Source organism: Hoplias malabaricus, chromosome 10 (assembly GCF_029633855.1).
Source record: "Hoplias malabaricus isolate fHopMal1 chromosome 10, fHopMal1.hap1, whole genome shotgun sequence".
Classification (NCBI taxonomy): Eukaryota; Metazoa; Chordata; class Actinopteri; order Characiformes; family Erythrinidae; genus Hoplias; species Hoplias malabaricus.
Genome location: NC_089809.1, coordinates 15199038 through 15223858, shown reverse-complemented (window position 1 = coordinate 15223858; position 24821 = coordinate 15199038). Strand labels below are relative to the sequence as shown.

General features: G+C 35.8%; 1 protein-coding gene across 11 annotated transcripts in view; it reads right to left on the bottom strand.

The window, feature by feature from the left end:
- The window catches only part of wdr37 (WD repeat domain 37), a 114731-nt gene that overhangs the window by 22517 nt on the left and 67393 nt on the right, over positions 1–24821 (bottom strand). For 2 of the 11 annotated variants that reach the window (XM_066682645.1, XM_066682647.1), the window contains exons 2-12: positions 24482–24546; positions 21671–21779; positions 20879–21062; positions 18123–18219; positions 16558–16653; positions 15520–15602; positions 4562–4697; positions 3678–3749; positions 2566–2610; positions 2008–2084; positions 495–729 (exon numbers count right to left, since the gene is read on the bottom strand). In XM_066682645.1, the coding sequence (XP_066538742.1) occupies positions 495–729; positions 2008–2084; positions 2566–2610; positions 3678–3749; positions 4562–4697; positions 15520–15602; positions 16558–16653; positions 18123–18219; positions 20879–21016 (979 nt within the window). In that variant the 5' untranslated portion in view covers positions 21017–21062; positions 21671–21779; positions 24482–24546. Of the gene's footprint in view, positions 1–494; positions 730–2007; positions 2085–2565; positions 2611–3677; positions 3750–4561; positions 4698–15519; positions 15603–16557; positions 16654–18122; positions 18220–20878; positions 21063–21670; positions 21809–24481; positions 24643–24821 lie in introns of those variants that run through there. The other 9 variants (XM_066682646.1, XM_066682650.1, XM_066682644.1 and 6 more) reach the window with 9 other exon arrangements.

Here is a 24821-nt window from a genome sequence, read left to right as displayed (position 1 = left end):
TAATCTTTCATCAGTAGTCAATAGACGCTGCCTACAGGATGCTGTTGGCTGGATATTTTTGGATGGTGGACTATTCTTAGTCCAGTAGTGACACTGAGGGGTTCACCAACCTCAGCAGCACTGCTCTGTCTGATCCACTCATACCATCACAACACACAATAACATAACACCACCATGTAAGTGTCACTGCAGCTCTAAGAATGATCCATTACCCAAATCATACATGCTTTGTGGTGATCATGTTGGGGTCATGACCACTGAAGGACAGGCTGAAAGGAGGAAAACAAAGTGAGCAACAAATGGACCACAGTCTGTAATTGTAAAACTGCAAAGTGCTCTTATATGGAGCTGAGAGAATAGACAGCGCGTGTAGAAACAAGGAGGTGGTACATAGTTTAGCTTTACACAACTTTAAAGAATATTTAAATGATATGTGAATGTGTGCGTGTGTGTTTGGAAAACTGCAGGTAATTTTGAAAAAAAAAATTTTTAACCTGTGAGTGTGTGTACAAGTTCGGAAGTCTCCACATCGTACAGGTTTGCAGCTCTGTCCCATGATGCAGTGACCACCTGCTTTCCACCAACCAGCCAATCTGCAGCAATGACTACCCCTTGGTGACTCTTCAGAGTAGTACTAGCCACTCGGACAGTTGGGCATTCATTTGGCCCATCAGCTTCTCCGTCTGCCTCATCTTTATCAGAGAAATCCACATCATCGTCCAGTGAGGCCTGGTGGAGAGAAGCTGGTGAACAAATGACAAACTCTCTCTCTCCCTTATATATATATATATATATATATATATATATATATATATATATATATATATATATATATATATATATATATATATATTCCTATAGAGAGTAGGAAGTAGAAAGGAGAGTAAGAAAGACAACGCGAGAAGGAGTAAAATAGTGAGAAAATTGGAAACCTTAGAGGAAGAGAAAGAGGGGGAGAAAAGTGTGACACCTATTCAAAAATATTAGATTAGGAGTTTTTTAGTCCTAAAAAGTTGTGGCTTATTTTGGCAATTTTTGTATACTTCTGGTTTTGACTTTATATACCACATTAAAGAGTGTTTATCTTGTCCTCCCCAAGGCAGTCGGTGTCTTCTTTGTGCTCATTTTTCCAGCAAGTTCCCCCCTCCTCCATCTCTTTATTCTATTCAGTTCGGTCAGTACATTCCATCTTTTTAATTATTATTTTATAAGACAGAAGATATTAAAAATAAATATAGTGCCTGTCCCATCCCATTTTGGGTTCCTTTAATCATGTGAGCATTATTTTTTAATAACGTTTAAATGATGATATCTCCATTTTTACTGTCCATCCACATAAAACAAATGAAGATGTACCACAAAGCATGTACCTTCAAAACAGAAGTTGACGGCAAGGCCCAGTGTTACTTTGCTTGCAAGCTTCTTGTCTTAAACCAGTCATCAGCAACTTAAGGGTTAAATACATAAATTCACATCTATAACTTAGGTTAATTATAACTGATTACTCTGATATAACTGATTAAACTGATTGTAAATACTTTCCATCCTGAGGACAGTTTTTGCATAGCCAATCGCATCCCTAGCATTAGCATTAATGTTTGAATCAGACCAACCCTTGCTGCTGGAGTGAATAATGTCACTGATGGACAGAGGATAGACAACATGAATGAAGGATACTTTTTGCTTCTTTTACAAATTATCATGTTTCACATTGCCCCAAGGGTTTCCAGTGGTACAGGTCCATTCAGTCTGTATCCGTAAACCATCAGAGAATGTAATATGACCCTCCAAAAAATTTCTGCTGACAACTGAAGAACATGGGTGAAAGTGACATACATGCTCAAACCTGAATGACAAATTGTTTATTATATTATATAAAAATCTGATTTCCTTATGGGAAAATGTAGAAAAGAGGAGGCAAAGAGAAAAAGAACAGGCAAAACAAGGGGGAAGAGTGAGAGAAAGTGTGAGTGAGAGAGACAGGAAAAAAAATATGGTTAAACTCACACTAATATCAGCTGGCGGCTGAGGCAGAGGCAGCTGCACCATGTAGCGCCAGATGTGAGCTGTCTGGTCGCCAGACGCTATATGGACACAAACGCATACACACAGATGATGGGAGTCTAAATCTCATTCAAAAACTACGGAAATAGGTAAACAAGTGCTGTCATCTGTTAAAAAAGGTAAACAAGCGCTGTAATTTATTACACTGTCACACAAACTGAGACAGACATACAAACACACACACATGCATATAGACTGCTCTGTTGTAACAAAATACGTTCTGTATTGTCGAGTTTGTACTCTTTTTAATAATAATAATTTTAATAGAATAAACTTATTATAAAATAAACAATAATATGTATTATTAGATATGTCAAACTAACTTTTTTCTGAAAGTTCATTGTCTTATTTAACTGTTGATGTAATAACAATAAATATTATGATTCTACTTTGATGCTTTTCTGTGATTTTTTGGCAATTAATAATGGCAATTTATAATTTAAATATGTCAATAAAACATACTGAATTTACAATTATTCATATTGAGAAAAAGAGACAAACCTGTGAGGGCCATCTGCTCTGTGGGATGAAACTTAATTGAGTTGACTGCAAAAAAAAAGACAATAAACAAACATGTTAGTCAAATGTGAAATTATAAATATCATTGTTTCTTTAAATTAATTCAAATATGCATGTAAATCAAATCACCTTAATTTAGAGAAGAGTGTACCAAGTATCACTGCAGTGAGAACAAAAATTTCTATTTGCATTTTTCTACACTACTTGAAAATGCCAGCTGCCGTTTACATGGTGTTTCACATGCTTCCACTGTCTTTCGAGGCATCTGAAATGAGCTTGGGCCTAGAGACCTCTTATATTCTTTTTTCCAAAGTACCCCATATTGGTATATTTATTACAATATTTCCCATGAAATGCTGACTGAGGATTTGTAGGTCAGATACATTTGATGCCAATCATATTTGATGCTAGCAACTTGTAATTATGAGGCGCACGTGCTTACTCAGAAACAGGTGAAGCTCCACTTCTTTTCAGACGGCTGCTAACACAATCCAGAGGAGCTCAGCATGCAACAGTAAATGCCCAGATCTGCTATACTATCTACTATTTGACGTCTGTGCTAGCTATCACTGTGCTTGTGATGTGGTGAAAAGAATGACAATCCTAACCACCCAGTGGAATGTTTTGTTCTCGAGCCAATTTCACATATGAACTCTAGAACATCTCCAGATCTGATTGTGCAGAGTTTCTCCAGAGTTGTCCTTTCACACATGTAGCAAATAGTAGAAGACTTTTTTGGGTCAGACATGTTCTCGACAGCTGAGAATATTCCATGTGCTTTAGGAATGGGGCAGCTCCCATGCAGCGCATGCAGTACATATAGCATGATTCTCTGGGATGTAAAAACTCAGATGGCACACAGGGTCTAGCAGGCGCTAGCAGGTACAAGGGCGCTAGCAGAATAGTCCAGGACAAATATTATGTATGTTTACTTTCAAGAATATAGATCCTCCAGGCAAAATCTAAAAATAATTCTGTGTTACTGTGCAGGTGTGAAAGTGGGCTTTGGATTCCTGGCCTGAGGTAAAAGCAAACTTTTAAGGGACTCCAGGCCAGGATCCCTGCCTCTATCAAATCAAACTCTCAAAGCTCACCTGATCCAGCATGACCAGCGTACTTTAGTAGACACTTGCCCGTCTCAATGCTCCACAGCATGGCACAGTGATCTGCAAAAAGTAACACATGCAGAGCAAACTGACTATATACTTTTAATGACTACTATTATGTACCATAATAAATCAACATAATTTTCACATTCAACAGGTCAGGGGTATGTAAGATGTGGTCTATAGTCTTTGACCCAGCAGTTGGTACATGTCTAGTCAATATGGGCAAATGTACAAGCAATAAATAAAAATTGTGTTGCCAAGGAGTTGCATAAGCAGCCATTTGACCTTACAAATTATTTGGATTATATTATGAGCAGCTGAGTGTCATTGACAGATATAACAGAGAACCCTGATATGGTCAAAGTGATAGTTTTGTAATATTATATATACAAAGCCATGTGTTGTAATTTCTTTAGCTATGATGCCTGCTGAAAATTATACACCACACACAGTATGGCCTGCCTGTCTAAATGAGTTGTTCCAGCAAGAGACTGACCTAAAATACATTTTAACAGTTGATGTGTTATGTTGTAATGTATACAGACACTGAGCTGTGCAGTTATTACACAAATGACATAATTAATAGTAAACCCTTTGGTGTGAATCAATACTGACCACTGAACCATCTACTGATTTATAGACTTATAAATGCATCCAAGCTAACATTAAATTCTTAAATTTGGTTATCATATTATTGTTACCTTTTCTGCCTTATCAAAGATACATTTCCTTTTTTTTCCTAGTTTTCTTTCTTTAGATTTTTCTCTACAAAGTCATTTGGGTCATTTACATAAGCCATTCTTAATGGAGAATTTTGATTTTTCACTGTTCCTTTAAGTACATGTTTCAGTGGGTAACTGTGGGAGTACCTGCTGAGGCTGTGCCCAGTACCAACGGCTGTGTCCTGGTCACACTCAGGTCCCAGATTCCATCCCTGTGGCCCACATACTCCTTCACCAGCTGGCAAACTGCTCGTGATGTGGTTGCTTTGAAACTGGACACGATCTGAGATATTTACAAGAACGGTTAGGACCCACAAACAAAACAGACTCAGCTGAGGAGCTAAATGAAGCAGTGCAGAAGCAAGGACTTGCCTCAGCAAACACTACAGACATTTATACACTTCAAACAAGCACTACATGGGGATGCACTAAGGCAGCAGGATCATACACTTTTGGTGGTTGCTTTGAGTTTATGAACAGTCACAGTAACTCTCACACAGAATTAAGATCTACAGAGATAAGTGTGGTCTCCAATTATCAATACTTCAACAATAAGTACTTAAATAAATCCAAGAACACAGACATGAGGCAAAATAAATATGAATTAACAGGACTGAAAACACTGACTCAAAATTCTCAAATGAAAGTGTAATTCAATAATATCAATGGAATTACATGATATATTATATGATATTCTTGAATTATATATATGATAATTGAATGTTTCAGTTTTTCAGAATATAATCCTTGGTGATAACATTATTTGAATGTAGAGTAACTGCACCAATGATAATTTAGTAAGTTTATTATTTTTAAATTCAACCTTTTATTTTTAAAACACTACTCAGTAAAATACTTCAATAAAACATGGTCACTCAAAACACGCAGCATGGAGCACAGCATGGAAAAATTGTTTAGTAAAACATGAACCTTGAATAAAAAAAAGTTTCAGATTCTATTTAAAATAAAACTGGGTGATATCTATATATTTATTATGATTTATTAATTGAGCATTTGACTAATTTAATTAAGCAATTACTTTATAAATTCAGCTTATACACCTTCCATTTTGAAACTTGTAAACATGCGCTCAACTCCCTCAGTGTGGGTTTCATCTTTAAATGAAGGACAAGAAACATTGATATATGAAAAAAAAGATATTTTCAATGTTTAAGTAGATATGCTCTGAAGGTCAGCTATATTTAAGCTGTTGCTAAGAAAGTTTTGCTAAGTTTTGTTGCATTTTGGAAAGCCCCAGCTGAGATGATGGAAATACTATCTAGCACTGTCGTCTACCAGACAAAAATGATACGCTAGTCCATTTTTAACAGAAGTGAAAACATTTACAAATTTTTACAAAAAAAAGTTTACTGTTATTTAGCAAGCTGTATAATATTATATCAACTTCGCTAGATCTTCTTTGAAGCATCATCAAAATATATATCAAATATTGCTGATATACATATGCATCACCCAAGCTTCATAAAAAAAGAGCAAAACAAATATTGTTAATGAAGTTAAGAGAGAGTTGGGGTCATTTTTATCCCAATAAATGTTTTAACTTTTTTCTGAGCATACAAAGTTCTACAAACCATTTGTCTGTGTTTGTTATGCAATCCCAACCTTGTTCATAAGCGCTCCTGGAACCAACAGCAAACATTGGAAAAATGTTTGGCAAATGCAGGAAAAGGGGGATTGATAAAGAACTTTGTAACAATCCAAGGTGTGTGTGTGTGTGTGTGTGTATATATATATATATATATATATAATAAAAAAAAAACACTTTACTGCGGAAAGAATAACAAAAGCAAGACAAACAAAGAAGTATTGAAGATGTGGTCAGACAGAGAACGCATTTGAACTATAATCCGAAAGACTACAAAGCAATCATGGGTCTGCAAGAGGAAAGCAAGCACGCTGATACACAGCCCAACTACACTAGGACAGCACTGATACACTCGCTTCATACAGCGGTCAATAAGGAAATGCACACATTAAACCTCAGAGTTGCTGATAGTGTCCTTTACCTGTTAGTTATTTCCTTTTGTATTAACTGGTTTTATTTTTTTTTTATAGTACGACAATAGAAATTATACTTCTAATTTATTTTTATGTACACTTGAAATATTTTACATTTAATCAAGCTAATGTAGCATTATGAGTTTTACTCAGTGATGCCTACTGGCATAATGGGGTTGCCAAAGTGGAGAACAAGTCCACTTGTGTAATATGCAGGTTTTAATATGCAGAATTACTACTGCAAAATTATTTTTATATGATTTTTTGGCATGCACCATTATGTGCAAGGCTTCATAATTTAAGAATGATTACTGTTCAAAAACGTCAAAATTTCACTTCTAAATTGAATTAAAATTACTACTTTGACTATGAGTCTATTTCAGACTTCAGAAACTATATTATCAATACAACATGTCCAAAACCCCCAGCTTAGAACTGCATATATTTAAATAATTCATACTTCACTTTAGGTCAAAATTCATGAAGCTACATGACACATAAAAAGCACCCGTTTTTACATGCTCCAAGTTAAACTGCCTGGTTTAAGATGAATTACGGAAAATCATCTGCATTACCCTAACTGAAATATGTAGTTGGACAAGAAATGGACCACATTGAACTATGTAAAATCATTAAAACAGCAAACAAATGAATTAAGTAATATTTAAAATTTTCTGAAGGTGCATCAAAGACGTCAAATAAATTTGTCTTTCTGCACCCAAATTGTGGTCCATGTGAATACCGTTACTTAGCTGCGGTAATGGTGAGACTAAGAATGACATTAACCTAATGTCTATGTCAGAAATTCTAGGCCTTTTTTCAGGTTTTGTGTCATAGAATGATGTTCCAATGTGGAAGATCATTCGTATACCACCAGAAAATTCAGCCTTGCCTCTGACAGATTCAGAGGATGCACCCAATGTGTCCTTCACATTATTTGGTTATACACATTTCACTGCACACATATGCAAAGTTTCAAAAGACATAATTTAATTGGTTGTAAAATGTAAATGTAATTGGTTGGAAAAATGTAAATTGTTTATGCACTGTAATTAGTCATTTTAATGCTACTGTGAAACACACAGTCTATTAAAATTGCCTTATTTAATTTTTTTTTTTTTTTTTAAGTCTCCCAATCCTAGTCTTTGCCACAGCATCATTATTTGTATTATGAGAAATTTAATAATATAACATCAACAACAATTTAGCTAAGTTTTTTGTTTTAAGTACATTAAACAAAAAGATTTTGTGATACAAGACTCTCAGTATTGTGTAAAAGAGCAGCCTTTTTTCACAATTTTCTTCCCAGTATAGAAACCCTGTTTGTGAAATTCAATAAAAACAAGAATCAGTGATTTGTTAATCCACTTAAATATTAAGTCTGCCACTGCATACACTTTCATGCAAGGAGAAAGCCATACACCAACTTCAAAGAGTTCTCAGGGCCAGAGATCATTTTTATTTTACAAAAGCCAGTGAAAAAAGAAAAGTCTGCTGTGGTCAGATAAGTCCATGTTTTAGGGGAAAAAAGTGGATGTAGACCTCAGCTGATTACAAAGTTCAATTAAATGTTTGTTTTTTTTTGCCAATAGTTTAACACAGTAGTAAAAGTGCAATTTAAAAAAACTTTCTTCCAATGTAATTTACAAATAACATTTTTTATTTTCACTGAATTTTTTTTACAATGTCTCCACTTTTCCAGAAATGGGATTTTCTTGTCAAGTTGAACACATACAAAAAATAAATTACAATATTTATATACAAAAGGACCAAACCTACACCTGTTTCTTTCTCAGATCTTTCTGTAATTACCATGAGCATTTTTATAAAGGTTATGCCATACAAGTCCACTTTGGGATTCACAAAAGTTATATTTATAAATTCTGCTATATCTGAAACAGTATATATTAATTTTTGAGATCTTTTTAACATATTTTACAAAATGCTACTAGTATTCGTTTCTTTCTTGACAGTAAATCTGGCATAAATACTGTGTTGTAATTCCTTCAGAATATTTTTTTTAACAGGTATACTGCATGATGAGTGAAAAGGAACATGAAATCTTTATATATAATACCTATATAATGAGCCTAGCCCTAATAAATTGTAATGTTGGTGAAAATAATTACGAGGGCCCAATTATGGATTATTATGGATGGACCCCACCCTCCCCCCAACGCTGTAAGATAGCTCATGTATTCTGGCACAAATAGGAGGAGGAGGAGCAGGAGAAGCAGAAGGAAGAGGAGGAGTAAAGCAAGTTACCCATGAATCTCCACCCCACAACTCCCAGTTCCCCACAGTGAAGTTGCGAGGTCCACCTACTTTGCCGCTGAAAGAATTTGAACGCTAAAATCGGTAAGAGCGAGAGAAAAGAGTTTCAATCCACTGGAACCACAAATCAGAGTTTCTACACTCTCAGAAAACACTGTCACTGTGTTACTGTCAAGGGTACATCTTTGGTACCTTTAGATAGGTAACATAATTATCCCATAATCTGTATTAATTTCAGATTTTAAATTTATGTTTATTTCTTATGCCCCATTTGATCTCCCAGATCTATAAAGAATACTTCCAAATATTCACCCCTCCATCTGAAGGAGAGAATGTAATGTACCTTTAAGGAACACAGCTGGACTCTAAAACCAATGTTATATGATTTAAGGTACATCTGCACTATTTATATCTTCAGAGACAATAATTTCCCTGCACCGTCTCTTTCTGAAAATGTTTTTTTTCCCACTCATTACCTTGAAGCCAAATCTTTAGACTAAGCTTACCAAATACAATTATGCTAGATGTCCAATCCCAAAATATAACTTTTAACCGTGTGCAAGAAACCAGTCCTAATTGTTAAAAGAGCCTTTTTCAACATAATGTACTCATTTTTATCTATTGTACATATATGGTTTATGCTTATGCTAACTATACCTTCTATGTATAATACACCATTCAGCCAAAAACTTAAAATTATCTCCTTTTTCTACACTCACGTTGCATTCAATCAGCTCTACTTACCAGTAGGTGTATTTTTTAAAATTGCAGAGTGTAGTCTTATCTGTTGTTCGGCACAATATTTTAGCCCCCTTTCTACCTGTTTTTCAATGGTCAGAACGCCCAGAAGACCACCAAAGGGCCTCATTCTCAGAACTGAGGTGATACTGACACGATAATGATAAGTTATTGCTTGTTGAAATGATACAATAGATGAGACAGAGCAATTGGTGCTGCTGTCCAACTTGTATATTGCCTTGCTTTAAAACAACATTAAATTAACAAATAAATGAATAAAATTAAGATTTGACATATGGATTTAAATAAGCAAATTAATAAATTGTGATTGGATAAATGGCGCAGTGACTTATGTTTCTGATGGCTATAATTCTTAACCTTAAAGAATTTACATACTATGAAAAAGACAATGTATTCTACAGAAATTACTCTGCTTCAGATTATTAGCCTGCACAATGCAAAGAAAATAATTAGAAGACTGCTGAAATTACTGGAACTGTGTTTAGAACTTGCCAGTGCAATACTAAAAGGTGGAAAGAAAAGCTAACATTATCAGAGGAAATGTGTTCAGAAAAAAGTCTTGAATTCCCAAGATCTGTGTTTACTTAAATGCTTGCTGTAGTCAAGAAGGGATGCATATGAAGCAATGCACCTATCAGCCAATTTCCATTGTACAAGCTTATGGAGTACTATGATTTGGAGTCGGTTCAAATAGTAAGGTCTAGGTTATTGTAATAAAGTTGTGGTAATAAAACAAAGTCAGTGAAACCCTTAAATGTAATGGTTGACATTACAAATTAATTAAATTTGCATGCAACTGATGGCAGGGGTATTTTCCGGTATGTCAATGCGAACATTAATCAGGCTACAATTGTAAACAATTGTTTTTGGAGCTTATGGAATGGTTGGGCCTCATTCAATGAAATGTGAGTAGAACCTATTTGCATATAAACCTTTTGTAAATCACTTTTTTCATAAATATCCAGATTCATCAATATGTTTGTAGTCTCAAAATATTTGTAGATATGAACGGAATTTATATCTGCTTCTGAAAACAAGTAAAGTTTGTGTAATGTTTGAAAGACGCTGGCTAATTTTTAAATAAAAGTGAATAAAATGCACAAATTAAATAAATGAACAATAAATTAATGAATAGTCAAACAAAATTTCACAAAACAGTCCTCTTCCTAATACAGCCTCTTATTCAGAACAACTTCCAGTAGCTAAAGGGCAATTGCTTGCTAAATTATTTTGTTACTCGTGTAATCAGACTTAATCAGTTACTTAATATCAAATATTGCAATATAGAAATTGCGTTACTGCTGAATTAACCAACATCTCTGCACAGGGACCTTTAATGTATTTGAAAGATTTATGGTTTATTAGCTGAGTGATATCTCCTCTCTGGTCAGTTCATTATCGAGAACCAACACTGCAGCATTTTAGAACCCCGTACCGTCCCCGAACCGGTGCAGGAGCTGTCAGTGTTTGGCTCCTTGGAAACTGCAACGTTTAAAACATGAATTTTTAAGCCCTTAATTATCCAAGCATCATCCCAGAAATTCTAAGCTTGGTTTTACTTGACACACTGTAACATCTCAGGTGCCTAAAAATATTTGCATATGTAACTCAGCTTAATCCATCAACATAATCCGTCTAATGCCTTGCTATACTTTCCCATGAGTGAGCAAAAATGTACATAGAACGTAGAACATAGAACTAAAAAGTACAGATTTTAAAGTAAATAAAATTAATTTCCGCTCAGAACATTTGTTTCTTTCTGCTGAGATTAAGGCTTTTTGCTGCGGCTTCTTAGCCCGAGCTCTTCTTTATAAGGCAGTCATCTGAAATTCATGGGCGGAGATTAGGGTAATGGTAGGTTAATTGCAAAGTACGGTGCACGTTCTCCCAGTCTGCGAACATTTGTTATTCACTAACATACACACGTTTCTTACCAAATTATCTGGTGCTTACGCGTTCATTAATCTGGCGGAAAGTTTTCAGGAATGTTCATTTCTTCATACATTACACGCTGTTTACTCTTGTTTTTTTGTGAATGTTTCATGATAAGACCCCCATGAATTGGCCATATCACAGAGTATTGACCTTAACCTCACTGACAGCCTTCAGGTGTATAAGCTCCAGTAATACATGTGACTGATCCACTCATACCTGTGCAACATACACTACCACTATGTCTGTGTCCCTGTTGTCCTGAGATGATCCAACACCCAAATAATACCAAATCTTTGGAAAACAAGGCAAATAGGGGCTAACAAAATGCAGAGCAACAGGCAGGCTACAATCTGCAAATAAAGAACTACAAATTGCACCTATATAGTAAATGGTGCTGATTAAATGAGTGTAGAAGCAAGGCAATTCTAAGGCTTTGACAAACCGTGTTCACAGACAATTGTTTTCCAAAGTGTATCTGAGGCCATGCAGTGTTTAACACTGCAGAACTTTGACCGATTTTAATGCAGCACGAAATGACATTACAGCAAAATGCTGTAGATTACGGCTAGCCAATAATGGTTTTGAGCCTTGTCCATTGTATATATTGATTTCCCTAGATTCTCTGAACATTTTAATGATATCATGTACTATAGAAGATTAATTGTGGTTGAATTGTTGCACACTTTAGACATAATTTGGGGTAAAAAACAAAACAAAAACAAAATACAACATTTTTAATTATTTGCTTTGCATTATTTTCAATGAAATATAGGGATGAAATGATTTGCACCAAATTGCATTTTGTTTTTATTCATATCTTGCACAGCGTCCCAACTTTTCTGAAGACTGGGTCTGTATGTATGCATGAATGGATATCATCATCATCTTTTCTGCTTAAAGGAACACTAGGTACTATTTTCACCTTAAAATTACAGATTCAAATTTGCTGTTATTCTCCACAGATCTATTACTCCAGTGGTAATAGAGACTGTATCATTACTACTCTGAGCTCAGAAGTGCAGAAACAGCACTACGTAAATTTTGGAGGGGGGTAGTAAACCACTATCTCACTCCACCTTGATTCCAGGACAGCGTTGTAAAAGCGAATTATACTCTCCAACTGCAGGGGTAGCCCAGGAGCAAAAACATCAAATCTTACCTAGTGTTCCTTTTATCCATTTAATGGTCACAGTGGCAACAGGACAAATAAAAAAGCCCTGGCACCTCCATCCCCAGCAGCTTTACCAGGAAATCCCCAGGCATTCCCAGGTGATATTATGCCTCCTTCTAGCAGGAGGTGCTGAGGGGACATCCATGCCCCCAAACCACCTCAAATGCCCAAATCACCTTAAATGGCTCCTCTCAACACAAAGTAGCAGTGGTCCTACTCCTCCTGAATCACTGGACTCCTCATTTAATCATGGATCATATGCCCAGAAACCCACAAGAGATCATTTGAGCAGCTTGTATTCACAAACTGGATCTTCTGGTCTTTACCGAAGACTCATGACCATAGGTGAACGTGGGGACAAATATTAACTGGTAAACTGAAAACTTTGCTTTATTGCTCAACTCCCTCTTCACCACAGTACTGTGACCCTATTACTGCAGTTGCTGCACCAAACCTACGTTCCATCTCACAATTCTTCCTATCACTCATTAACAAGACACTGAGATACTTGAACTCCTTCAGTTGGGGTAGGTTCTCACAGTGTAGCGGAAAGGAGCATGCCATTTGTTTCCAGGAGATAACCAAGGCTTCAGACTTGGAGGCATTGATTTGCATAATGACCACTTCTCACTCGACTGCAAAGCGCCCTCTTGTCCCAGACTAGGCTTGTCTATGCTGTCAATGAATATCAGGAACAGGAGAGGAGACCCACTGAACAAGCTTGACTTGCTGCAGCTAATGCAAACACAACTCACACTCAGAGCACAAGGACTGAACAGCTCGCCTCAGGAACTCCTGGAACACCTCCAACAGAGTATCTTGGGAAGCAGTCATATGCCTTCTGCAGATGCACAAAATACATGTAGAGTTGCAAATTCTCATGCCCCCTGAATTCTCTGTGAGAGAGTGGAGTTGATCCCCAGGTCCACGGTCAAGGCAAAATCTACATCTACATCCTCTTGAATCTCAGATTCAACTATCACATGGATTCTTGGCATCAGAAACTTGGAATAGACTTTCCCAGGGAGGCTAAGTATGAAGCCAAAGTAACTGGGACACACCATCTAATCCCAGATTTTAAAAATGTAAACCACTACCCTAGTTTGCCAATCCAAAGGCAATGTTCCAAATGTCCATGAAATATTGTTGAAGTTTGTCAGCCAACACACCCCACCAATATCAAAGGCCTTCAAGCAAATCTGGGTAAATCTCATCCACTCCAGGGACTTCAGCCAATGAAATGGAATCTGACATCAAGACACCTCTGGCACTACTTCCTGCATAGGTGTGCTCTTTCCCGTGCCTAACTATACCTTCGGTCAAATTCAGATCTTTCCTGAGCCCAGCTTGAATAGTGTCCCCACTTTGCTGCCGGAGATGTGATCTGTGATGTTTTCTAGAAGCCCTTTTTAAGCCACCCAGAAGTCATTCTCCATGGCCTCTTTCAAACTCTTCAAGCATTCAGAGTTCCCTGAGCCAACCAAGCTCAGAAAAGCCTCCTTCTTCTGCTCAACTGCTTCCCTGACCACTACTATCCACTACTGGTCCTTGGTTTGTTGCTGTAACGAGCAGCAACAAGCTTTTGATCACAGCAGCTTCCACAATTACTGTCTTGAACAGGGTCCATTCAGAATCTATATCCCCTACCTCCCCCTTAATGTGTGAATAGTTCTCTTGGAGGGGACAGGTGAAATCACTTTGGCCAGAGTCTTCTGCCAGCATCTCCCAACAGATATTGATGATCAATATACATGTAGGCCTATCTGAACTGGCAGACACTTTATCCCAATATCTGACCCACCACACCACCAGATGGTGATCAGTTGACAGCTCAGCCACTCCGTTTACCTGGGTGTGCGAAACATACGGTGTCCGACCAGAAAACATGACTACAAAGTCAATAATTGACCTCTGACACAAGGTGCCCTGGTACCAATTACACTTTTGAGCAACCTTATGTTCGAACATGGTGTTGGTTATGGGCTAAACATGACTGGTACAGAAATCCAACAGGCAGGTTGTTTTTCCCAATTGCTCCTCTCTAGGGTTCTCAAGTCATTGCCAACATGATCACTAAATTTTCCAGCAAAACAACAGTAAATGGAATCCTTTTCAGAATTCTGCTCACGATCTCCATGAAAGCTCAACACTCTGAACTGCTGCTAGGCACAGTCAAAAATTTTCCTGTCTGCAAGCTGAAGACGCATTGAGAGAACCCACACGTTTACTGGGACAACCTCTAACTACATGGCTGCCAGCCAGGAACTTGTATCCCCACATTTTCCTGGTCCCTCTAACCCTGTGCAACTCCTGAGTAGGAGGAGAAAGACCATCTTCTTTTAAGGTGTCTGGTTCCAGAGCAAACACTGTGATTCTAGAGGTGAGTCTAACTATATCTAGCTAATAACTTTCAACCTCTTGCACCAGCTCCAGCTTCTTCCCTACTGTTCTTTTTTTTCTTTTTTTTTTTTTTGGGTACATAAAACCACACCAATGTAACAGGGAAATGCAATAAACTACAAGAATTGGGCTTTTTTTATGTATTCTCCTACAATTAAGAGTAAGGCTATTTGCATAAAATGAATGTACTATAAACTATAAAACTGCAAAATCTTAGTTAATAGCAGCTTTTAAACAAACATTATGAAAGATGTTTTAATATGATGTGAATGAGATTAGCTTACTTTTGTGGTTAACCCATAAATCAGACAGCAGTTTAATATAATTATGATACAAAAACATTTGAGCAGAAATGGCAAAGAAATTGGCATAGTAACAATCTGTCTCATGATCTCTGATTAATCCAACTGGAAACAAGTATGATTAGTTTTGGGGCTGAGGGCTTAACTGATTGATTTTAGATTAACTGGCTGCATTAAAGCCAACACTAGAAGATCAGATGTGTAAACCCAGTTTAACATTAATAACCCCACAAATGGTTTCATACCTTGCTGGTGGAAGCTTTGTATGTGGTCTTCAGTTTTTGGGACAGCTGACTTGTACTGTGACTTGCTGCAAAAGGAGAACTAACTATTAGAGAGACATAAAGAAATTAGAAAGTTTAGGTTCTAATCTCTAATACATTATTATAGCTTTCATAGAGATGGCTTGGTCCTCTGCTTTTTGAAACAGATGGCATTCAAGATATTCATTTTATGAATTACAGTCATTGTTTTAAATCTTTATTTAAAAAAAAAGAAGTTTTAAATGAGGAGCTGGGGTAATGTAATTTTTCCAAAATATGTCAGTAATGTTCACGTCACACTGTTATTAGTTTTTAGACTGTCACAACTGTTGTGAGATCAGCCCTCCCACCAAAAACATACAACTTTATCTTCTAGTCTTTCATAACAGATAACGGACGAGGTGTTGACAAAAAAACTTTACCAATACTTCAGTTATTATAACCAATATTATAAATCGTTTAATGATAACAATACACATTCATAACACTTATGAAATCTACTAGTGTGAACAAAACATACCTACAGGTTGTTCAGCCGCAGAACTTTTACTTAAACCATTTGTTTCATCACTTAATGCCTCCTTCAGCTCCTCCGTTCTCGAGAAAAACCCACGAAAAACCCCTTTTCTCCGGGATATGATGCAATATTACCCCACATTTCAATTCGGACAGAATTAATATAACCAGGGGGCATTTTTACTGTTCGTTTTACAGTAGGTAATAGGCTTACCCCCACATAGACAGGTAAAACTAATCCCGTCCACCTACAGCTTAAGTCATTCTAAAATTAAAAAAAATTAATTACATTTTGCAGCCATTTTATAGTTTATCTATTTCACTAAAAAAAAAACCTGTGGAATGATCCAAACTGGATCATTTTATACATGGGCCTGACAGGAAGTTATTAAATACTGAACAGTTATCCCAAGCTTTTAACAGTACACGATTTTACTAAGAATCATACACAAAAGGCACAAATGATAAAAACTCCTATTCTGTGATCTGATGTGTTTCTCTTACCTTTCGTTTTCAGGGCTCCTTTACTCAGATCTCCTCCATCAACAGTCTGGCCCTCTCCAGCCAGGCGGTCATTCAGGGACTCAATCTCTCTCCTCACTGCAAAACAAATGTCAGCAGTTAACATCAGTGACATTAAAGAAGAATTCAGACTTCTGCAAAATATGGAAAAAGTATTTTGTAATTATTAATATTGACGCAATTTTAACATTCTGCCACAAAAAAAGAAGTTATGCCTAAAAGCTGATGTAAATTGATGAGCCTCATTTTCATTTGTCTTGCTTTGCAGGCAGCCAGCTCTAAAGTTAAAGTGTGTAAAAAACAACTCTATCTTGCAGAAACTGGTTTGTGTAGGCAGTGTTTTTTTTCTCCTGTTTGGGAACGTCATGTCAGTTGCAGAACTACACTGTAATGGAAGAGGTGATGACAAACTCTATAATAGTACTGTAGAACTAGACAGAGGAATTCTCTGCTAGGATTTTTTGTGATGGTATTAATGTTGCAATTCCACTTTAAAGTTCCTTGTAATTGTCGTTCCCACAAATCTAAAGCTCTCCACAGCCATCACAGTCTGGACAAAGCTCTTCTCCACGTTTATGAGCATATTCAATCAATGTTGTTGTAACTGCTATTTAAAAAAAAAAAAAAAAAAAAAAAAAAAAAAAAAAAAGCAGAATCATCACTGTCTCACATGAGACAGTGCCGTCATCTGAAATTTTCAGGATTTCGAAAAAGAGAGATCCATTAAGGACCGATCTGTTGTGTCCCATGAGTAGAGCAGTAGGGAGAGCACACATGCTTGGGTGAGAATCAGTGCTGATTGTTAAAATATTCCCAGGCTCACCTGCTGCTGTTTGCCTGTGAAGAAATTGGTGACCCACAGACAGGTGCAGGCAACTTGCTTAGGTGGGAGTGTTTTTATTTTGGACTAATTTGAGAATGATTGTGTTAAATGCTGAGCTAAACTCCAATAATTTAAAAAAAAATCCTATATTTAAAAGAACATAAAAGCCTCTTGCTGCAATAGACAGGTGCTTGCATTGGCCTTCCATTAGACCCAAAAGCAGTGTGCCATTGTTTTTTTATGTCCTCATCTTTGTTATGTTGAGCAAAATTAGAATGAATATAACGTGTTCGCATAAGCAGCAGCTTATCCTAGACAAAAAAAAGGGATATTTTTTGTATGAATCACTGGCTAGTCAACTTAGCGCGCTCTGTTTGCTACACCCAGCAAGCATGTGCATAGTGCAATTGCATTAAAAAATATTTAGAAACAATGCATGATTCATGACTGCATTGTCCAAGATGCACAGTCATATTTTTGCATTGCTAACAACCCGATAATTGACATCACATTCAACATGAGTCCAATCATAGAATGCTGAACCTCAGATATTACATTAAGGACCATCATATCACTAATAGAGAACCACTGCTAAGAACAGTTGAAAGATATTTTTAGTTTGTATTTTAGACACAAGTACATCAAAATGTGATGTTTTTAGGGTAACAAAACAAAATAGGGTAACAAAACAAAAATCTTTCAACAGAATTCGGCTTTTACTCACATTCCAGATTTTCAAGGTATAGATTCTCAAACTCGCGTTCAATCTGTCCAAACAAATCCAGCAAGTTGCTCCTGAGAGCCATGGGCAGCTTGGAATCCTGAAACAAGAAATCACATCACAGCATCAGCTCACAAACATCCAGACTCCTCATAACAGATTCACAGACCTTCAACATGCCAGAGGATTTCAAAATCAACGTGAATCGCACACTTCCTGTAGATATCATATTTCAGAGGTAATTGATTATCAAGAAGGAAATGAAACTAACAGAATAACAAGCTGTCAAACATTTAAACATTGCACAATATGCATTTATAGAGCTGCTAACATGTTTAAAATGATTCTTGCTACCTATATACAATACTACATGCTTCCCAGTGAGGCCACCGTTGCAGTTTTGCAAGATGAAATTTTTGTCCATTCTTGTGCACCACTAGATATCAACTGATCAACCGTTAAGATTAATCATAGTCTGACTCCTTATAATACACCACAGACTGTGATTTCTCCAGATTTCCTAAATATATTCAAAGTACTATGTATAAAATATGGCTACACACAAATTCTTTGCGAAGCTTTAGTTAATAACGTTTCTTTTTCAACTGGATTAAAATAATTTGGCACAAATTGGTCAGTCATGACCCATCTTTGCTTGCAAAAATTGGATACTCCTTTAACACTAGAACTACCAAACCGCTGCCCTTTGGCAATTATACCTTTAAATCCCAAAAAACTGCCATTTGGCAGGTGTGAACAGCTCTTCTCACCTCCAGTGTTATGTAAATGAGGCCTTTACATTTGAAAGGAGACACTCTACTGCACTCCACACTCTTCTCTGCAGCAAGTTGGTGAACCCCCACCCACCAAAAAAGTCAACATTACCAGACATTTAGATTCAAGGTAGTTTTATTGGTATATGAACAGGAAAGAAACGTTTTGCTTGGTTTCACTGTACAATGAAATAGTAATAAAGGAAGTAATAAAAGATAAAATAAGCATGCAACAATATGATAACAAAAGTATTCATAAATAGAAATGTAAACTATACAGAAATATAAACTATGTTCTTCGTGCCACACTGTGCCATCTTTTGCCATCTCTGTCAGCCACTCGTGTGTCTCCATGCGACCTCTCTTTCCTGGAGGTGGTGAAGTCTCCTCATCTACAGGACCATATGTTTGAGAATTGATTAGTAAAAGGTTAAAATGATGTGAAATTGACATAAACATGGTATTTGAATTATAATTCCAAAACATCTCAAGTATGCCTCCTTTGTGCTAATGTAGGATTGTTTTCACAGTGCAAAAAGTGGCATATTGATTAGTCAAAATAGCTCTGATATTTTGTAACCTTATTTTAAGTAGTTTTTGTCTTTTTTTATATTTTTAAATAAATTTATACAAAAAAAACAACCCTCAGCTAGTTGTAAAAAAAAGACATTTTTACTTAAACTTTTTAAAACCCAAAGTAAAAGAATCGTATCAGGACATTTTGTCTTGTTTTAAGTCAGAATACAAGTCAAAATTACTCAAATTAAAATAGAATAATATTCTTGAGCAATTCTAACTTCAAAATTGTACTTTTTGCAGTGTGTCTCTTCCAAAATCACAACAGCTATAACCAGCAAACAAAAATAGAAAATTTAGGAAATCTTACCAGAAGAGATTTCAGAGTCACCGCTCTGATCAATAGTAATTTCTTCTCCATCTGAGTCACAGGGGTTGACATGGTTGAGGGTCATGTCCAAAGCCTGCTCTGTACTGTAAACCTTTGCCATCTTTGCTTCTTGGTCAACAGAGTAAGTGAAATATGTGGTGACGTGGCTTTTTATCCACATGGAGGTGGATACATACATAATCGTTATCATCATCGTTCACGCTATCACCCATCACACCCATCCCTGTTCACTGTTACCTGGTACTGGCATATTTCATAGACATATACACTACTAAAACTTACAGATGGCAAAAGGAATGTGTGTAATAGGAGCAAATTAAACACATACAATATTGTATTTATGTCACATGAACTAGGACACAACTGAGCACAACTATTAATCTAACTAATAAATCTAGCAAGTTTTGCAAGAGATGAACAAAATGAGGAGTATTTGTATGAAAAACACCACCATACAATGCAGTCAAAGATTATCTCCTAATTCAATGCATGCCCAGCATCATCTCTGGCAACAGATGCATCCCTGACCCACAACCCGGCCCATCACAGCCTGACATATTACATTTCCTGGAGAAGGATATATCTGATCCAGATTGTTCTCTACCTTTTTCACTATAATCTGCCAACCACCCCCTTTTCTATCCATCCCATCAGCCATCAGCTATCATCTTTTGTTTCCCTCTTAAGACCAGTCAATACTTATTATTTTATTTTATATAATATTTTTTTTTACAGTTTGCTATTTTGTATGCTTGTTTACTATTTTACATGTTTTACCATAAAAAATAAAGTGACTAACACATATGTTATACAAGAATTCATCTAACATTGTGTTTTATGGGAAAATTTGATTTATATACACTACTAAAAACAAGTGTTGTATAGAACATGGAAAAAACAAGACACATGCATATACACCCATGCATATATTTGGCTGATTTCTTCTCTTTTTCATGCCATGATATGCCAAGAAAATTTGATTGTCGAATTAGTGTTATGCATCCATCCCTAGTTAATATGAAAGCAAGAGAAAGAGAGAGAAAATGAGAAAAACAGAAGAAGATAGACTGTGTGCTGACCTGTCCCTCCAGCATGTCTCTGTGGATGGGGGGCCGCTCTTGCTCTGTGCTGTTGGTCCTCCGAATAGAGAGACTGTGGGATTTGCGCTTCTGTTTGGCTTGACGGGCAGTTGCACTGTTTCCACTCTCAACAGGCATCACTCCTCAGAGACAGCCCACTGCAACCTGCCTACCTGCAACTTAACTTGCACAAACAGCCCACAATCACACACCAGAGGCCTGTCTACCTCTGCAGAAATAAAATAACACCACTATTGTTCACTTTAAAAGAGGATAATGGAGTTATTAAATGTTCCACTGCACTTCGCAACTAAAGGAATGTCTTAATACAGCCTAACATGCTCTCCATTTACTAATGGCTGCTGATTGCTTCACTAAAACCTCACTAGCCAGAAAATTAAGTCACTTTTGTACAAACCCCTTCTCCAAAAAAGTTGGAATAATTTTGTTAAATGCATTAAAACAGAAATGTGATTTATTTACTGGCTTCACTCTTAATTTAACTGACAAATATACAAAGAAAATATTTCAATATTTTTCACTGACCAATTTGAATATTTTGAATTTGTATTTGAAAACCTTGAATTGATCCATGTAAAAAAAAAGTATCAACAAAAGTAGTAGTAGTAATAATAAAAATAATGGCATTTGATGATTCTAATAAAAATCCTCATTAATCATTGTAACAAAAGGCATTAAATGTCCCAAGCATTCAAAATGGTATAAAAAAACAATTACACAAAAAACATGACAGTGAATGAGAAGCATGCAAAAGAAAAAGAAAAAAAATACCAGGATAGTGAAGCGCAGTGAATGATAAACAAAGAAGACACATCCTCGGGACAACCGTTTAAAGGTGTGCAAGGGTCTCAGCACGACACACACGGTTCACTCTCCGACACTGAACAGAAAGCAAAATGTTCTATGCATCTGAAGAGATGGAAAAATTGAGAAAAGTAAATGTGGCCAAGTCAAGCTGGTTAGGCAGCATTCACATACATTCAAGCACAAAAAACTGATTAAAGAGACATTAAATGGATGAAAGAATGCAAAATAACTAACAGGCATTGTTATTTAATTAGTAATGTTAAAGCATGTTAGATAAGCCAACAGCTACTGCTGATCTTGTTACATGAAAAAAAGCATACATACAAAAAAAGATAAAAATATCTAGAGTAAAACCAACTATTAGTCCATAATTTTACTATATAGTCTCTATCTTTTTTTTAATTTTTCATTTTCACATCATGTGACAGAATATTTTTAAATTATGAAATACTTTGTATATAGTAGGCCACAAAATAGGATTTTCCTACATTTGAAAGTTGCAATTCAAAGTTACCCTAGCATGAAAATAAGGGTGAAGCATTTTTCATATTTTAAAAAATACTCTAAACAAGAATATCCATTCATTCATCTTTAATCCCTTCCTCATGATCTGGCTTGTGTTGTGTCAAAGGCCTACAGGACAGGAATAAACTTTTGACAGAGTGCCAGTCCATTGCAGTGCTCTCAAACACTTATGTAGACCTGGGTGAAAAAACAATAGCAGTATTTATCATGATATACACAGCACCAAGAATTAAAACCAAACTCCAGGAAAGCACTAATGTAATAATACTAATACTCAACTTTTGGCTTTATAAACAAACCTCAAAAACATGCTTCTGCCCTGAATAATCCCATAATATGCCTTGATAATTTCTGTGTAAACTGTGCAGTACAAACTGCAATTTGTTTGTTTTTTAATAATCTTTGACATTTCCACACTTTAGAGTAAGCAACACATACACAAATTAAGTCTGCTATATCATCTCAAGAAACAACCCACAGGCATTCCTTTAAGAAGATACTCAGTCCAAAAGTAGACAGAACACACAGACGACTGCTAAAAATTCTGGATTCTGAAGGGCTTCTCAGAATGGTTGTCCCCCCACTATGTAATTTTGGTCAACAAGCACTTTTCTAAGACACATTTTCCTCAAACTTATTTGAAGTGCTGGGAATGCATAGGAAAAGATCTGTTATGCATTTCCTACTTTGCCCCTACCTTCGACATATAGTTGAGTCAAATATCTGAGCCATATATTAGCTAGATTGTTCATTTCATAGACATTCATTGCATAGGATTTAAAGAAAAAGTGCTTGGACCTTATATAGACATTTCAGCTATATTATGTTTTTTCTTTATATGACACAGTTCTATAATGAAAAATTACAAACATTTATCTCTCCTTCCAGAGAAGAGAATGCAATGTACATTTAAGGAACAAAACTGGACTTTTAAACAAATGTACTTTTAAAGATACATTTACACAGTTTGTACCTTTACTGACCAATAGTGTACATCTACCATAACTTTTTTTCTGAGAGTGTACTGTTGCATCAACGTGCACTAAATTAAATTTAAATGAAAATTAGAGTGTGTAGAATTTATATATATATATTCCCATAAAGAATGTGATTACTACTTATAATATAAATATATATAATCAAAAACACAACAAAATAACTTAGAATACAGTTTGCCACGACTGTGGAACGCTGTTGCTGATGCTTAAAAACGTACAAACAAAATTACTAATAAAATTATTTTATGCAAATAACTTAATTTCATCTTATTATGTTTGCTATTATCATTAGATTTATATTTTTAGTTAATTAGTTTATTACTATTATTTTTTTTATTATTAAAACAGTCATGTTTACTGTGTACTATAACTTATAAAACATTCTGTTAATGAATGCATATGCAAATAATGCAAAGTATCATCACATTTTTGTAGGACACTTTGGTCATTTAATCCATGCATTGACAATAAAGCATTGTGCTCCAATCCCTTAATTATGCAGAACTGGTGAAAATATATGGATATCCCATTTAAGTCTGCATAACTGCGTAAATCTAAGTAGTCAGTACTCACATTTGCAGGAAAAAAAAAACATTTTCAGACAGAAATGTTATAACCTTGGGTTATAAAGCCTATGTTCTGATCTTTATAAGTTGTGCATAAGTGTAAAAATGTAAAAACAAAATAATAATTCATATAAAATCACTCAGTTCTACTTGTAAAACCCAAAAGAAAACCCGAAGCTCTCTTGTTAAAAATGGGTGGAATTTCGCATTAAGTACATGTAACTCAGGAAAATAGAAGACGTATCCTCTTCCGTAATACAAATTCTAGCTAAACTATTGCATAGCTATTGAATTGTATACAAATATGTGGTAGAAGATAGATGGACATGCGCTTTAAGTACGTGTATCTGAGTAAATATAAGTAGCCAGTACTTCATTTAGCAATTAAAATCCTTAAAATACAGCATATTAAAACAAATACCCATCTATTTAGATTTAACGTAACAGCTGGTCTAGGCCAGCGTTGGGCCAGGTAACGTCAGTGGTACTCGGCTGTAAATAAATTACTTCTTTTTCTATACAGAACAACTCAGCCTAAACGAGTAAACATGAGAAAAATCCGTGTTTTCTATGGGTGTCGATGACGTTAGGAGGCCATGAAACGTATTTATGAAGCCTCTGTTTCACAATCTAACCTTAGCTCACTATAAAAAACATTACAAACGAATATGTATTAATATACTCACATTTGTAAATACTAAATCAGAAAAACCTGCTGTGGGTCATTCGCTTGACCTGTGAACACTTCTCTCTGGAATACAAAACATCATAGAACAGAAGACATTGTAAAAATTCTGAAATATAAATATATATATCTTTTTTCCGAGAAAGACGGCAACAGTGAGAGTGACTAGCAGCACGGATACGAACGTCACAATAAAAGTCACCCCTTATCCGTTTTGTTTTCTTTCGTTTATTAATTATGCAAGATAATAATAATAATTAACCGTATTATTTTTTGAAACAAGAATATTAATTATTAGTTTATTATCATAAGTAATAAATTCAATTGCAACATTTTAAAGC